Source organism: Oncorhynchus clarkii, chromosome 2 (assembly GCF_045791955.1).
Source record: "Oncorhynchus clarkii lewisi isolate Uvic-CL-2024 chromosome 2, UVic_Ocla_1.0, whole genome shotgun sequence".
In the NCBI taxonomy this organism is placed as follows: Eukaryota; Metazoa; Chordata; class Actinopteri; order Salmoniformes; family Salmonidae; genus Oncorhynchus; species Oncorhynchus clarkii.
In genome coordinates, this window is record NC_092148.1 from 57,047,092 (window position 1) to 57,065,253 (window position 18,162).

Below are 18,162 nucleotides of genomic sequence, written 5' to 3' on the forward strand. Positions count from 1 at the left end.
CACCATTATGTTTGGAAATATGGAGAGTGGTTACAGTCCATTCGGAAAGTGTTCAGATCCTTTCAATTTTCCACATTTTCTTAGATTACAGCCTCATTCTAAAAATGATTAAATATGATTTTTTACTCAATATACATACACAATACCCCACAATGACAAAGTGAAAACAAGTTTAGACATTTTTGCACATTTATTAAATATAAAAAACTGAAATACTTTATTTACATAAGTATTCAGACCCTTTGCTATGAGACTCAAAATTGAGCTCAGGTGCACCCTGTTTCCATTGATCATCCTTGAAATGTTTCTACAACTTGATTGGAGTCCACCTGTGGTAAATATAATTGATTGGACATGACTTGGAAAGGCACACACCTGTCTATATAAGGTCCCACAGTTGACAGTGCACGTCAGAGCAAAAACCAAGCCATGAGGTTGAAGTAATTTTCCGTAGCGCTCCGAGACAGGATTATGTCGAGGCACAGATCTGGGGAAGGGTACCAAAACATTTCTGCAGCATTGAACGTCCCCAAGAACACAGTGGCCTCCATCATTCTTAAATGGAAGAAGTTTGGAAACACCAAGACTCTTCCTAGAGCTGGCAGCCTGGCCAAACTGAGAAATCGGGGGAGAAGGGCCTTGGTCAGGGAGGTGACCAAGAACCTGATGGTCACTCTGACAGAGCTCCAGAGTTCCTCTGTGGAGATGGGAGAACCTTCCAGAAGGACAACCATCTCTGCAGGACTTCATCAATAGGGCCTTTATGGTAGAATGACCAGATGGAAGCCAATCCTCAGTAAAATTCACATGACAGCCCACTTGGAGTTTGCCAAAAGGCACCTAAATTACTCTCTGGTCTGATGAAACCAAGATTGAACTCTTTGGCCTGAACACCATGTGTCACGCCTGGATGAAACCTGCCACCATCACTACGGTGAATCATGGGGATGGCAGCATCTTCTGTGTGGATGTTTTTCAGCGGCAGGGACTGGGAAACTAGTCAGGATCGAGGGAAAGATGAACAGAGCAATGTACAGAGAGCTCATTGATGAAAACCTGCTTCAGAACGCTCAGGACCTCAGACTGTGGCGAAGGTTCAGTTTCCAACAGGACGACAACCCTAAGCACAGCCTAGACAACACACGAGTGGCTTTGGGACAAGTCTCTGAATGCCCATGAGTGGCCCAACAGAGCCGGGACTTGAACACGATCTAACATCTCTGGAGTGTCCTGAAAATAGCTGTGCAGCGACGCTCTCCATCCAACCTGACAGAGCTTGAGAGGATCTGCAGAGAAGAATGGGAGAAACTTCCCAAATACAGGTGTGCCAAGCTTGTAGCGTCATACCCAAAAACACTGAAGGATGCAATTGCTGCCAAAGGTGCTTCAACAAAGTTCTGAGTAAAGGTTCTAAAAAATACTTATGTAAATGTGATTTCATTTTTCATAAAAACCTGTTTTTGCTTTGTCATTATGGGTTATTGTGTTTAGATTGATGAGGGGAATAAACACAATGTAATCCATTTTAGAATAAGGCTGTAACGTAACAAAATGTGGAAAAAGTCAAAGGGTCTGAATACTTTCTGAATGCACTGTATGTACTGTAATGGATTCTCCCCAAACATAACAATTTGTACTGAGCACAAAAAATGCATTACTTTGCCACATTTCTTCCAATATTACTTCAAAGCTTTGTTGCAAATAGGATGCATGTTTTGGAATATTTGTAATCTGTACAGGCTTCCTTATTTATAATCTGTCAATTAGGTTAATATTGTGGAGTAACTACAATGTTGTTGATCCATCCTCAGTTTTCTCCTATCACAGCCCTTCAACTCGGTAACTGTTAAAAGTCACTGGCCTCATGGTGAAATCCCTAAGCAGGTTCTGTCCTCTCCAGCAACTGAGTTAGGAAGGACGCCTGTATCTTTGTAGTGATTGGGTGTATTCACCATGCTTAAAAGGTATATTCCAATGTCTGTTTTTTTTTTTTTACCCATCTACCAATAGGTGCCCTTCTTTGCGAGGCATTGGAAAACCTCCCTGATCTTTGTGGTTGAATCTGTAATTGAAATGCTGTCACGCCCTGGTCGAGGTATTTTGTGTTTATCTTCATTTATTTGGTCAGGCCAGGGTGTGGCATGGGTTTTTGTATGTGGTGTGTTTTGTCCTGGGGTTTTGTTAGTTATTGGGTTTGTGGTTTAGTGGGGTTCTCTAGCAAAGTCTATGGCTGTCTGAATTGGTTCTCAATCAGAGGCAGGTGATTATCGTTGTCTCTGATTGGGAGCCATATTTAGTCAGCCATATTCTTTGAGTGTTTCGTGGGTGATTGTTCCTGTCTCTGTTGTCACAAGATAGGCTGTATAGGTTTTCACGTTACGTTTGTTGTTTTGTATTTTGTTTGTTTGTTCTTCTTCATTAAAGAACATGAGTAACCACCACGCTGCATTTTGGTCCGATCCTTGTTCCACCTCTTCGTCAGAGGAGGAGATAGAAGAAAGCCGTTACAGAATCACCCACCACACCAGGACCAAGCAGCGTGGTGACAGGCAGCGACAGCAGACGCAACAAAGAGAGGAATGGACATGGGAGGATGAATTGTTCGGAGAAGGACCCTGGGATCAGCCTGGAGAATATCGCCGCCCCAAAGAAGAACTGGAGGTGGCGAGAGCTGAGAGGCGCTGGTATGAGGAGGCAGCACGGCGACGCGGATGGAAGCCCGAGAGTCAGCCCCAAAAATGTATTGGGGGGGGGCTAACAGGGAGTATGGCTATGCCAGGTAGGAGACCTGCGCAAACTCCCTGTGCTTACCGGGGGGCTGGAGAGACCGGGCAAGCACCGTGTTATGCTGTGGTGCGCACGGTGTCTCCAGTGCGGGTGCATAGCCCGGTGCGGTACATTCCAGCTCCGTGTATCGGCCGGGCTAGAGTGAGCATCGAGCCAAGTGCCATGAAGCCGGCTCTACGCATCTGGTCCCCAGTGCGTCTCCTTGGGCCGGCTTACATGGCACCAGCCTTGCGCTCGGTGTCTCCGGTTCGCCTGCATAGCCCAGTGCGGGCTATTCCACCTCGCCGCACTGGCAGGGCGACCGAGAGCATTCAACCAGGTAAGGTTGGGCAGGCTCGGTGCTCAAGAGCTCCAGTGTGCCTGCACGGTCCGGTCTATCCAGTACCACCTCCACACCCCAGCCCTCCGGTAGCAGCTCCCCGCACCAGGCTTCCTGTGCGTGTCCTCGGGCCAGCACCACGCATCAGGCCTACAGTGCGCCTCGCCTGTCCAGCGCTGCCAGAGCCTTCCTCCTCTTCAGCGCTGCTGGAGTCTCCCGCCTGTTTAGCGCTGCCAGAGCCTTCCGCCTCTACAGCGCTGCCGGAGTCTCCCGCCTGTTCAGAACTGCCAGTCTGCAAGGAGCTGCCAGTCTGCATAGAGCTGCCAGTCTGCATAGAGCTGCCAGTCTGCAAGGAGCTGCCAGTCTGCATTGAGCTGCCAGTCTGCATTGAGCTGCCAGTCTGCAAGGAACCGCCAGAGCTGCCAGTCTGCAGGATGCCGCCGAAGCTGCCAGTCTGCAAGGAGCCGCCAGAGCTGCCAGTCTGCAAGGAGCCGCCAGAGCCGCCAGTCTGCAAGGAGCCGCCAGAGCCGCCAGTCAGCATGGAGCCGCCAGGGCCGCCAGTCAGCATGGAGCAGCCAGGGCCGCCAGTCAGCATGGAGCAGCCAGGGCCGCCAGTCAGCATGGAGCAGCCAGGGCCGCCAGTCAGCATGGAGCAGCCAGGGCCGCCAGTCAGCATGGAGCAGCCAGGGCCGCCAGTCAGCATGGAGCAGCCAGGGCCGCCAGTCAGCATGGAGCAGCCAGAGTCGCCAGTCAGCATGGAGCAGCCAGTCAGCATGGAGCAGCCAGAGCAGCCAGTCAGCATGGAGCAGCCAGTCAGCATGGAGCAGCCAGTCAGCATGGAGCAGCCAGTCAGCATGGAGCAACCAGTCAGCATGGAGCAGCCAGAGTTGCCAGTCAGCATGGAGCAGCCAGAACTGCCAGTCAGCCAGACTCTTCCAGATCTGCCAGTCAGCCAGACTCTTCCAGATCTGCCAGTCAGCCAGACTCTTCCAGATCTGCCAGTCAGCCAGACTCTTCCAGATCTGCCAGTCAGCCAGATTCTTCCAGATCTGCCAGTCAGCCAGACTCTTCCAGATCCGCCAGTCAGCCAGGATCTGCCAGAACCACCAGCCAGCCAGGTTCTGCCGGATCCAACTACCTGCCTGAGCTTCCTCTCAGTGCTGAGCTTCCTCTCAGTGCTGAGCTTCCTTTCAGTGCTGAGCTTCCTTTCAGTGCTGAGCTTCCTCTCAGTGCTGAGCTTCTTCTCAGTCCCGAGCTACCCCTCAGTCCCGAGCTACCCCAGTCCCGAGCTGTTCCTCAGTCCCGAGCTGCCCCTCAGTCCAGTGGGGTTCTGGGTGAGGACTACTAGGCCATGGTCGGCGGCAAGGGTGGACTATCCAGGGACGCGAGGAGGAGGGACTAAGACATTGATAGAGTGGGGTCCACGTCCCGCGCTGGAGCCGCCACCATGGACAGACGCCCACCCGGACCCTCCCTATTGTTTTGATGTGCGTCCGGGAGTCCGCACCTTAGGGGGGGGGGGGGGGGGGGGTTCTGTCACGTCCTGGTCGAGGTATTTTGTGTTTATCTTAATTTATTTGGTCAGGCCAGGGTGTGGCATGGGTTTTTGTATGTGGTGTGTTTTGTCCTGGGGTTTTGTTAGTTATTGGGTTTGTGGTTTAGTGGGGTTCTCTAGCAAAGTCTATGGCTGTCTGAATTGGTTCTCAATCAGAGGCAGGTGATTATCGTTGTCTCTGATTGGGAGCCATATTTAGTCAGCCATATTCTTTGAGTGTTTCGTGGGTGAGTGTTCCTGTCTCTGTTGTCACAAGATAGGCTGTATAGGTTTTCGCGTTACGTTTGTTGTTTTGTATTTTGTTTGTTTGTTCTTCTTCATTAAAGAACATGAGTAACCACCACGCTGCATTTTGGTCCGATCCTTGTTCCACCTCTTCGTCAGAGGAGGATATAGAAGAAAGCCGTTACAAATGCACTGCTCGACTGAGGGACCTTACAGATAGTTGTACAGTGTCAAGAAAAAGTATGCGAACCCTTTGGAATTACCTGCATTTCTGCATAAATTGGTCATCAAATTTGATCTGATCTTCATCTAAGTCACAACAATAGACAGAGTGTGATTAAACTAATAACACATCAATTATTGTATTTGTCTTGTCTATATTGAATTCATCATTTAAACATTCACAGTGTAGGCTGTAAAGTATGTGAACCCCTAGGCTAATGACTTCTCCAAAAGCTAATTGGAGTCAGGAGTCAGCTAACCTGGAGTTCAGTCAATGAGACGAGATTGGAGATGTTGGTTAGAGCTGCCTTGCAGCAAAAACACTCACAAAATGATGAGTTTGCTATTCACAAGAAGCATTGCATGATGTGAACCATGCCTCAAACAAAAGAGTTCTCAGAAGACCTAAGATTAGGAATTGTTGACTTGCTTAAAACTGGAAAGGGTTACAAAAGTATCTCTGAAAGCCTTGATGTTCATCAGTCCACGATAAGACAAATTGTCTATGAATGGAGAAAGTTCAGCACTGTTAGTACTCTCCTGCAAAGATGACTGCAAAAGCACAGCGCAGAATGCTTAATGTTAAGAAGAATTGTAGAGTGTCAGCTAAAGACTTACAGAAATCTTTGGAACATGCCAACATCTCTGTTGAAGAATCTGCGAAACGTAAAACACTAAACAAGATTTGTGTTCATGGAAGGACACCACAGAAGAAGCCACTGCTGTCCAAAAAAAACATTGCTGCACGTCTGAAGATGGCAAAAGTGCACCTGGATGTTCCACAGCGCTACTGGCAAAATATTCTGTGAACAGATTAAATTACAGTTGAGTTGTTTGGACGGAACAAACAACACTATGTGTGGAGAAAAAAAGGCACAGTACACCAACAACAAAACCAGTATGGTGGAGGGAGCATCATGGTTTGGGGCTGCTTTACTGCCTCAGGGCCTGGACAGCTTGCTATCAGTGACGGAAAAATGAATTCCCAAGTTTATCAAGACATTTTGCAGGAGAATGTTAGGCTATCTGTCCCCCAATTGAAGCTCAACAGAAGTTGGGTGATGCAACAGGACAACCACCCAAAACACAGAACTAAATCAACAACAGAATGGCTTCAACTGAAGACAATACGCCTTCTGGAGTGGTCCAATCAGAGTCCTGACCTCAACCGTTTGAGATGCTGTGGCATGATCTCAAGAGAACAGTTCACACCAGACATCCCAAGAATATTGCTGAACTGAAACAGTTTTGTATAGAGGAATGGTCCAAAATTCCTCCTGACTGTTGTGCAGGTCTGATGCCCAACTACAGAAAACATTTGGTTGAAGTTATTGCTGCCAAAGGAGGGTCAACCAGTTATTAAATCCAAGGGTTCACATACTTTTTCTTTCCACTGTATGTGTAGGGTACAAGATGAGGTGGTCATTCAAAAATCACAGTAAACACTATTATTGCACAGTGTGTCCATGCAACTTATTATGCAACTTGTTACTCCTGAACTTATTGTGGCTTGCCATAACAAAGGGGTTGAATACTTTTATTTAACCTTTAACTAGGCAAGTCAGATAAGAACAAATTATTGTATACAATGACGGCCTACCCCAGTCAAACCATCCCCTGACCCAGATGACCCTGGGCCAATTGTGCACCGCCCTAACCCGGGACTCCCAATCCCAGCCGGTTATGATACAGCCTGGAATCGAACCAGGGTCTGTAGTGACACCTCTAATACTGAGATGCAGTGCCTTATAGAACGCTGCGCTACTCGGGAGCCCAACTCATATGACATTATGGGGTATTGTGGGTAGGCCAGTGACAGAAATCTATATTTAATCCATTTTAAATTAAGGCTGTAACACAACAAAATATGGAAAAAGCCAAGGGGTGAGAATACTTTCTGAAAGCAATGTAGGCTACTGCAGTCACAGACTGTTATTGTCACAGTGTTCCAGAGGAATAAAACACCAACTGATCAAATATTTAGCTGCCAGTGACAGGGCACCGAGCTGGACATGGAATCAATCCAGGCATGAGATCAAATATTGAGCTTTGAAAAAAAACAACCTTAGATTAATAAAGATATCAGGACTTAATTTAATCAATCTATAGCCGACATACAGCCTTCAGATAGCCGACCTACCACAGCTTCTCCTTTTCCATCCCACATACGATATAAACAACCCAATTCATTTACTTACTGTTGGGTCTATAACTGTGTGTCCTGTTTTGTGGTATTGCACCATCAAGTGGTTGTTTGTCCACTCAAACAAATCCAGAACAACCATTACTGCCCTCCTTAGAGACCATAAAACAGATAACTTCCCTTTAACACAATCCCACATGGGCTGGATAGGAGAGAGAGAGCCCTGCTTCACTCCGCCTGGATATCTGAGTTCACACTGCAGCCCCGTCATCCATCACACCGCCAGCTGTGTTACACTCGCCACGGGAATTACCATGACAACAGCGCCAGGGTCCCCAGAGCTACAGCCCACGGTAACTACAAGTCTTCCCAATAAATCAGACACAGGCGGACAGATGTGGCAACTCGCCCTCCTCTCTCTCTCTCTCTCACCTTCCCGTTCTCCCCCCTTCCATCTCTCTATCCCTCCTTCCTCCCTCTCTCTATCCCTCCCTCCACTGAGAGATGGAAGGCAGCACTTCCAGCGCCTGGCTGAGGCTGCTTCAGAGACGGCTGACTGGCCGAGCTAAGCTACTGTCAGTTAGGCTTGTTAAATCATTTCCCCAGTCATTTATGGCAAGGATAAGACTTCAATCATCCTAAGTAACCAAGCAATTTCCTTTGCCCATTTCATTTGTTTGCCCCCTCTCTCTCGCGCTCGCTCTCTCTCTCACACACACACAAACACCTGGACCGTTTTAATCTTTCATTCAAAGCAAATGGATGTTTCGAATGAGTTTACTTTATGAAAAGAACACCTTTTTTTATTTTTTTTGCTTTTCATTGTCAGAATACAGTACTAATGTTGTTACGTAAAGATCAACATTTGGTGAAAGCGGGGGTTACCTATTCATGTTGCAGTGTGGATGAACATCTTCACTATTTACAATTGATCTTGGACATTAAATATTCTGAGAAAGATAATGTGGTAGAGAATGTCCGAGCAAAATGCATAAAAAAAACGATTCGCTCTAAAACAACAACATGCCTATCTATGTAGAAAACGCTACTATCTCAGATAGTGGCACATTCCCCTCTGGCTCAATGCTCTGCTACACACATCAATATTACATTTACAACCCATCAGTCTCAGCACAGCTGCAGTCTGCTGGTTCATGTCTTAAATGCACTGCTGTAAACCACATTAAAATCATAAGGGCATTGTTCAGTCCTGGCACTGGTACAATCCTCTGGTATTTAGTGTGAAAGGCCAGCATCTGAGGGCAACTAATAGAGGGAGGTCTGAACTGAACTGTTTCTGTATATTAAATAGAGGATACAATGAGGAGGCATAGGGTTATATACATTATATTTCACAGAGGCACGCACACACACACACACTTAAACCCACACGCTCAAGCAAACTCTGACACTTGGCCACCAGTAGCACCACACACAGAACAATCTTACCCATAATGCACCACTGTAACAACATGTGACAGGAACCAGGTGGCATCCCTGAGACTACAGCTACAGCCAAGGATCAGGATCAGGCAGGAGGAGCAGTGTTTCAAAGGCGAGGGCGCTTTGCTTTAACAACAGAACAACCACAGGCACCACTCACACCAGGTCATTGACGTTAACTTTGATTTTTTTTAAATCCTAAATTGTCAAAGTCTAACAACAACAAGAAACTGGGTCTCCCATTTCAGTCTTTTCTCAAGCGGTTTATACTGTTCTGATTGGCGGTGTGAGCTGGAAAATCCACCACGATGACTCATATCAAAGAAGCACTGTTCCCATAGTACTGAATGAAAGATGAATGATCTTGGTTTGACACAGTAAAAGGTACTTCCATGGTCGGTGGGATAGGCTTACTCCTGATAGGATGACTGGACTAATCCTAAACCAGGACCATTACTCTGCTCAATTTACAACGCTAAACATTCCCTGGGAACGCAAGCCTTGGAAAACGCACAGGAAACAAAGTGGCAGACATTATGTTAATCTGAAACTGGTGCGGCACAACAAAGAATGAGAAGCGGCTTCTATTTGCATTATCGTGATGAAAAGGTGCCTTGTTTTACGATGAAAGCTGGAAGCATTAAATACTGAGTGCTGTGCTGGATCAGGGAAGACGGGGAACAGGTATGCTGGATGTACTGTACAACTACTGGTCACCCTGAAGAAGCACAATGATGCCAAAATGTTGGTGTTATTTTACCCTATAAATGACTGGGAGGTTATACATATGGAGTGTTTACTCTCTTTGATTTTATAGTTTACAGTTTATTATCCCTTAGTCAGCACCTCTACACTAAATCATTTTATCTGGGTGTGCGCCAGCTCATGCTTTTTATTGCCTACTGGTTAACAACACAGACGATGCAGAATAGCAAATCTAATACAACCTCACATGGGCAGATAAAACCAATTCCCCATGTCCTCGTTTTAATTTAAAAAAAGGTACAGAGGCGGCCAAGATCTCACTGAATGACCAGAAGACATGCCACTCAATGGGAGAGCACATAGCCTTGAGTGGCTGGGTGAAAGAGCATAGGTTGTCCATGTGTCTGGGAGGTAGTCTTAACCCGCATAGTCTGTCACGAACCATCCATCACCTTGCGCTGTGTGCAGCGTGGCTGGCTGTGCTATCGGAGAATAAAAACCCAAACACCCTCTGCTCTCACCACCTCCTCTCATTCCGCTAGATAGCAGCCGACGTTATTGCTAACACAACAAAAGCCGCGAATATTTGGAATGGGAACAAAGTATTGTGTCACAAATGGATTCATGTATGAGTGGGTTCCGGTTAAGTCGCGTATAGTCCTCTGTGAAGAAGCCATATCGCCAGTGGGAGGTGGTGTAATTCACCGTAAAATGAGTGGTTGTGATATCCTGATTTTTCTAGGCCATCATAATGATAAATGATGCAGCGGAATGTGTCAGCAAGCAAAACCATGTCTGTTTTCCATTTAGTTACAAATTGATACGTAGCTAGCTAATATCAGCATGAGTAACGCCATCTATTATGCAAGAAAGACAAGGAGCTTCATTTGGAAAAAGGAAATACCAGTGCTCAGATAAAGAGCTTGGCATTTACTGTACAAAGACTCTCATTACTAATTAACACTTTTGTCCTATTTATTCTTCATAAATAAGATATTACTGTACATGTAGTGAAGTAGGTGTGCCTGGCTACACATCATGTGCCTGTGTTAATGATACATCATGGATGATATCTCTTCACACAAAGTCACCGTGGGCATCAGTGGCTCTTCTCTGTGCTCTGCTCGTCACTGATTTTTAGGATTACATAACATCATTGCAAATTTGTTGTGCTGAACGCCCCTTTGTCCCTCGCCATTGCTCTTCATTTTCAATTTCTATCTCTCCCTGCTTCTCTCTATGCACACTCACTCAATCCCACACATACACCATCTGTTCCCTCTGCACTCTGTGCTCTGTGCTGCTCTGCTCTGTGGCCTGTGAAGTGCATTAGTCCTACCTGGCTCCAGCTCTAAAAAGAGAGAGCCCAGCTAGCACATTTGGTTCCTTGGAAGTTGTGGGAGCGTATGTTTTTGGTTTCACATTGGTTGTGGGAACGAAGACATGTGTTTCCTGACCAGTAAAACATTCTGATAACAGGAGTGAACATTTTACCTGTTCTGGGAACGTTTGTTTTTAGGTTGCAGGGGGGTTTCTCAGAACAAGTTTTCCTGGGAGGTTTAATTAACGGTCTGATAATTAAAATTATAGGTTATTTGAAGGTAGTTAAACAACATTCTGAGAACATTCTCTAAATGTTGTGAAAGTTTTGTTATGGTTATTATTGAACAATTACTTAACACTAAAAACAACATTTTAAGGCTATTTGGAGGTTTTTGGATATCTTCCTTAAAACGTTCACTGAATGTTTCAATAAGACTTTTAATAACACTGCTAGCTAAGTTTGGGTTACAACGCTGTTCCTTTTTGTCTAATCAAACAGGCCCCATTTCAAAGGAAACAAGCACTCAATAATATTAGGTTTGGCCAATTAGTGGTTGTGGCCATCACACATGAACACACTTTCCAAGATAGAGTTTTGTTGACACTGAGAACAGAATGTTTATGTTTTTAAATAATATTCTGAGAACGTTCTCTGAAGGTTACTAAAGTTTTCTTGTGGTTTTTATGGAACGTTTTCTTCATGTTCTAACAACTGAATTTAAGAGCTAATTTATGTTATTGTGAAGAATTCAAATTTTTAGAACATTCCCAGAACTAAATTTTAAAAAAGAGAGCCATACCCAGCTAACACACAACATTCTGAGAAGCATATGTTTTTTAGAGGTTGGTGAGAGTGTGGTTGTCCTATGGTTATTTTGTATACAACCTTCCCATAACATTTCCTACAGGTTTTCTTGTGGTTTTATTTCAATTAATGTTCTCAAATTGTTCAGAGAACTTTAAGAAACAACGTTCTTCTGTGGGAATTTCAGTACAATGTTTTCCTCATGGTTCTATTTAAAGCCATGTTATCAGAACATTCAGAGAATGTTAAGAAATTAAGAAATAACGTTCTTCTGTGAGAATTTCTATACTTTTCTGCATGGTTCAATGTAAAGTTATGTTCTCAGTACATTAAGACAACGTTCCACAACAACCACAAGAAATCATTAGTAACAGTCCAAAAAAATGTATCTAAGAATGTTGTTTAAAAATATGCGTTCCGTTCTCAGCATCAACAAAACTCTCTATCCTCTATCTTGTTAAGTGTGTTCAGGTGTGGTGACACCCACTAATTGGCCACACCTGATCTTAATGAGTGCTTGTTCCTTTGAAATAGGGCCTGTTTGAATAGATTAAAATGAACAGTTTTGTATGAGTTAAAAAAAACAAGGCATACTAGCTCCATCCTGGTAGTGCACTGGACTAATCCCATGGATAGAGAGCAGAAGATCATAGGTTTAAATCCCACTGACACCGTGCCACAACAAAAACAGAAATGTGTTTGCATGATTAATGCCTAATCAAATGAATTTCCATGTGTCCTATCGGTGCTTGGAGTTAAACTGTTTACCTTATTTTTTTTCTCCCCCTAATCAGTAGTTTGTCTTGTCCCATCACTGCAACTCCCGTATGGACTCGGGAGAGGTCAAGAGCCATGCATCCTCTGAAACACGACCCTGCCAAGCCACACTGCTTGCTTAACTTGGAAGTCAGCCACACCAATGTGTCGGAGGAAACACCGTACAACTGTGTCAACGTACATACGCTGGCCCGCATGCGCGATGTGACAAGGACATCCCGGCCAACCGGCCAAACCCTCCCCTAATCCTGACGACACTGGGCCAATTGTGAGTCACCTCATGGGTCTCCCGGTCACAGCTGGCTTTGACACAGCCCAGGATCTGTAGTGACGCCTCAAACACTGCAGTGCCTTAGATCGCTGCGCCACTTGAGAGGCCCCTAGCTAGCAGTATTATTAAAAGTCTTATTGCAACATGTTCTCAGAATGTTATGTGCTAGCTGGGTATCCCACACCATTCCTAGAACATTGTGGTAAGGTTGTATGCAAAATAACTATAGGACAACCACGCTCTCACCAAGCTCTAAAAAATATATGGTTCTCAGAACATTATGTGCTAGCTGGGTTTGAAAGGATTATAATAGAGACATGAGGTTTGGACCACAGGAGGTTGGAGGCACCTTAATTGTGGAGGACGGGCTCATTGTAATTGGCTGAAACAGAATCAATGGAATGATATCGAACCCATTCCATTCACTCCATTCTAGCCCTTATTATGAGCCGTCCTACCCTCAGCAAACTCCTGTGGTTTGGACCATTGGCTTTCTCAGAGGATTATCTACACAATTAACATATTATCTTACCCATTGGTCAAAATATTAGTTTTTGATTGGACATATGGTTCTCAGAACGTTATGTGCTAGCTGGGAAAGGAGCAGACAGTCTACTTTGCTTTCTGTTCTTTCTGTATACCCTGAAGCCCTGGGCTTTAAGTGTAGAGCGCTGACCTGAATACACTGGCCTCAGAGGAAAGCCACGCTGAGTACCGATTGAAGACCACGTGACAAGATTCCTAGCAATTATGAAAGATCAACAGAACTGTAGGGCTGTAAAAGCATTAAAAGATGCCTGCTTTTGTGTAGGAGTAAAAAAGCTAAGTGGATTCAAACTCTCACATTTAGTTCATATGAAAATTAACAGTGGAGGCATCCATGTATAAAAAGAATAAGTAATTCAAAGGATATTTCAATAGATTAAGGCTTGGAAGATGTGGAAGGACAGAGCAGCTATCAGAAATATACCCATTCATTAGCATAGAGGAAGCATAATGGGAATTTTCCCTTTCCCGACTTAAGTGAAGACTGCAATTCTATATTTACAGAGCAGCAGCACATGGAATAGTCATGGTCCCCTCGGATTCTATTTATGCTCTGTGGAGACAGTCAGAGACCGGAGAGACTGTAGAAAGATCATCCACACTGTGACCCCACTAATTATAGGCATTAACATCTCATCTGAGGAAGAAGGCCCGGCCAATATCCCGGGTTAAGTGAGCGGGAAATGGAAGGAGTGAGTTACAGGAAGTCATCTGAGCCCTTTCACAGGGTAAACAGAGGAAGTGCCAAGGAAGGGTCACAGTCAGTGGCAGGTCTGTGATATGCAAAGGAGGTAGGTGGGTGGGTGGGTGGGTGAGAAGGGAAGACAGAGGGGGGTGGCAGGGAGGTGAGAAGGGAGAAGTGGAGGAGGGAGGTGTATGTAGTCTGAAAAGGGAGGAGAGAGGTAACAGAGTGCTGCTGTACTGTGTGGTTCAGTTGGCAAAGCACGGCATGTGCAATGCCAGGGTTGTGGGTTCAATTCCCATGGGGGAGCAGTACAAAAATGTATGCATTCACAACTGTAACTTGCACTGGATAAGAGCGTTGGCTAAATGACAATAATGTAAAGTGTAAAAAACATTTGGGAGTGAGGAGATAGGGGGCGGTGTGGGAGTGAGACAGAATGTGTGAGGTGACAGAAGAATGGAGGCGTTGAGGCTGATCAAATGCAGTAGAAGAGGACAGGAGGATGGAGGAGCTGAGGCTGATCAAATGCAGTAGAAGAGGACAAGAGGAGTTGAAGCTGATCAAATGCAGTATAAGAGGACAGGAGGATGGAGGAGCTGAGGCTGATCAAATGCAGTAGAAGAGGACAGGAGGAGTTGAAGCTGATCAAATGCAGTAGAAGAGGACAGGAGGATGGAGGAGTTGAGGCTGATCAAATGCAGTAGAAGGTAGAGAAGTGGTGGTATAATGTGTGTCAGTGTTTAGGATAGCAGGTGTTTCTTTCCCACATCACAAAAACATCTCATGAGAATGGATGGACTTTTCAGTTGTGTTTGTAGTAGGGCTGCCCCATTTAGTTGACTGGACGATTGTTTGATCTATAGGCTGTTGGTCGACCAAGATTGTTTTAGTCGATCAGTGGCAAATATATATTTTTTAAATGTTATGACACATGATTCACTCCTGTCTCAGTGGACTAATCCATTGCGGAGGCCACAGGGATGGCACACCAGTATCACCAGTAGTACATTTACTGTTAAATACCATCATTTCTCATCTACAATGTTTGTTTGGTTACGGTCATTTCTGTTAATGCATTCAATATATTATTACAGTCTTACCGTTGTCATTGTAGGTGTGGACACGTTGTTTGCAGAGCCCACAACCTAGGCTACACTTGTGAGAAAACGTTTGTCAATTTATTCATTGTCTTTTGGTTGGAGTGCTCCTGTCAATGTTTAGTAAGGACACGCATAGAAGGGGGCCTAGTCTACCTGGCCTGCACGCAAATGTAGACCTATAAATGTACCCATTTGGGGATCTGATACCATTTCTGATTGTCATTACTCACCACCACTGTGGAGCTTCTCAAAGTCATGTTTTCTTCGCCTCAAACAGCAAGTAAACAAAGTCTGTTTTTACATCCATTGAGAATGACAATAGTTCCTCAAAGTAGCCTATTTGAAACATATTTCCAGCTCTCTCTCTTTAGATAGAGACTCAGCATGAAAAGGGGGGAAATGTCATGCTCTGATCCGGTGGAAACGTCATAAAAAAAAAAGGTCTACCTGATTACTTCTTATCCCTTGCGCAAATAGTTTACGGAAACTCTGAGGGCCCAGAATATTTTATACAATGTTGCAAGTTAGCTGTAGCCAATGTGATGTATAGGATAGTAATTTTTTTATCAGGATATTTTTTTGGGCCTGCGAGCTGCAAATGTTTTTATTTTGGATATTTTTACATATTGGCAAAGGCAATAGAAGTGACATTTAGATTTGTATAATTTTCCTTTAGATATAATTTTGATTAACCACATGACATTGATTTCAAGATATGAAGACTTTATTATAAATCAAATGAAACTGTTCCACAAAAATGTGCATATTACAAAATGTGCAATCGTCAGTAGATGAATCAGATCAGTAGAAATAGTAGGATAACGTGGCACTCCAAATGGAAAAGGTTTCCGACCGCTGGTGTAGCCTATTACCGGCAACTTCAGGAGCTTAATGGCAGAATCAAACATAGGGTGTGTCTATATATGGAAAAATACACGTTTTCAAATTTCAACCAATCTATTGGTCGAAAGAACAGACAACTCTCGGTCGACCAAGATTTGTTTTTAGTCTGGGACAGCCCTAGTTTGTAGGGCTGCATTCTTCATTAAGGCGCGCATGACTTACCAAAGAGCCTGCGGTGGAATATGAACTTCCCGGCAAACATTCCAGTGACAATGGCCATCAGCCACGACATGACTTTCAGGACGCTCCATCCTCCGCCAGGGTACTTGTTCACTATGAAGGAGAAGCAGTTTCCCACCACGATCATGTGAGCCTCCGTCTGGCTGTGGGAGACAGGGTCCTCGGCAAAGATGAGGAAGTTGCAGAAGGTGACGAGATAGGCCACGAACAGACGGGACCATGGGTGCTGGAAATAATAGCGGAAGCAGGGATCTATATCCATCTTGAAGGACCCCAAGCCACAGTCCACCTGAAGAGGGAGAGAAGGTGAGTGAAATCCTGAGCCTGTGAGCCTGAGTGAAATCCACAGTGGATTACAATGGAAACATTTCTGAGATTATAGAGGAAATAACAGAGAAATCTGTCCAGATTGGTATTATTCTAAATTCAGACTACTCAGAATATTCCGTACTGTGATCATCATACCAAGAGCAGGACAGACAAGCAGTCCGTCATCCAGACTGAGTTTATCTGAGAAAAACGTCAGGGAGAGGTCCTAACTCCCATCTATCAGTCTGCTCAACAGTGCAGCCTCAGAGCTTCGTCATGGTCGTCTACTCCTCAAAATGGTGTCCATTTGCATTTATTTTAGATTTCTCTTCTAATCCATTCATTTGCCAGGGATTCCCTTTGATTTCAGAGGTTCTCCAGAGACCCTTCCCTCAATCAATTAGATCATGTAAAAATACAGTGTCACACAAGGAAGTCTCTTGGAGCTCACATTAAGTGCTTAGTTGCACATCCCTCAGATTTAGCACCATCATGCTGATATTTTGGTTCCACTGCCGGGCAGTGCTTGGGTCAGTTCCCAGCAGGACAGTAAACCCTCTGTATTTATAAATCTGTCGCCTATTATTCATTCCAGGACTCCACCTCATCACTTACTCACCCACTAACCCACCCCTTGACTGCCTTGCCTTTTCCGGGCGCTCCCAAATCTGTCCTCTTCTGCCTCCGACCCCGTTTCCTCAAATATCCGCACTGGGAATGTGTATGATCATGTAAGGCCCCAGATTAAGAGCAGTGTCAAACTGGGCTATGTGGATATTACATTTCACCAGCATCATGTGTGTCTTGCTGTAATGTGCTACCTTAGGTGCTGTTGGTGTTATATGGCTCAGCTCACAGTGGATGGTATTTTAATCAGAAGAGGCAGAGGGAAGCATCCCTCTATCAATCATTAAGACTGAGATATGATTCATCATCTATGTGATGATGTAGATTGCTCACTGAATAAATCAAATAAATCCACACCCCTTCCACGCAGCATGTTTTTCTTCTAGACCACCTTAAGAAATATGCTTGCTGCTGTACTGACCAATAAGAAGGACGTACATAAAAAACTACAGGAAATTCAGTACACGAGATCCATAACTGAAGTGTCCCCTTCTCTCCCTCGTTCTAGCTATTTCTGGTTCTCATGTGAGCTCAATCATTAAGTCGATGAACACATGCATCTCCACATCGTCACAACAAAAACGATGCTGTGGTGTGTCTGCTAATGTCACGGCAGATCTAGTCCATCTCAGATAACACTAGATCCCTATGCTTTAGCAACTCTGACTGGAATTATCTGATTACACAACTGAAACCTAACCCTTGCACAATAATGGTGTGCGCAAGCCATCTACATATAGATTTCATGAGAAAGCATCCCCTGTACTTTGATATGGATAGTCTACATGCACGCCACGCACACGTACGCCACGCACTTACCCGTTCCACGCTGCTTTGCGTTTCCCTCTCAATCGGTATTGTAAGGACGAGAAGCCCCGCTCGGCTCTCTCTCCTGCCTCATCAAGCCCTGCGAGCCGACAGCGGCGCTCTAATCGTCGTAACTACGAGAGGGGTAAACACGGCTAGCTCGGCTGTGGCGGGATTATCCATGCGACCTGTTGTTGCTAAAACAGAGGCACCCCCCAAATCCTCTGCCATTGTGCTGGCTGTCCATGCAGCGGCGGGGCAGGGCAGCGAGGCGCTGCTTTGTCAGCACTGGTCTCTGTCTGTGGTGATGACGCTGGAGAGGCGCGCTGTGGATATATGCTTCTATCCGAACGACGGGCGCAAACCATCAGTGCGTTGCAATGTAACAAACACATTGAGCTTCCACTGGTGGCAGGGTGATTTCCCTAAT

At 45.1% G+C, this 18,162-nt stretch overlaps 1 protein-coding gene across 2 annotated transcripts in view; it reads right to left on the reverse strand.

The window, feature by feature from the left end:
• LOC139370368 (transmembrane protein 117-like) overlaps nt 1-18,159 on the reverse strand; it is a 67,572-nt gene extending 49,413 nt beyond the window's left edge. Inside the window, exons 1-2 of one of the 2 annotated variants that reach the window (XM_071109816.1) lie at nt 17,745-18,159; nt 15,972-16,278 (exon numbers count right to left, since the gene is read on the reverse strand). In XM_071109816.1, the coding sequence (XP_070965917.1) occupies nt 15,972-16,251 (280 nt within the window). In that variant the 5' untranslated portion in view covers nt 16,252-16,278; nt 17,745-18,159. Of the gene's footprint in view, nt 1-15,971; nt 16,279-16,454; nt 16,768-17,744 lie in introns of those variants that run through there. The other variant, XM_071109810.1, reaches the window with a different exon arrangement.
• Between the last annotated feature and the right edge of the window lie 3 nt (nt 18,160-18,162).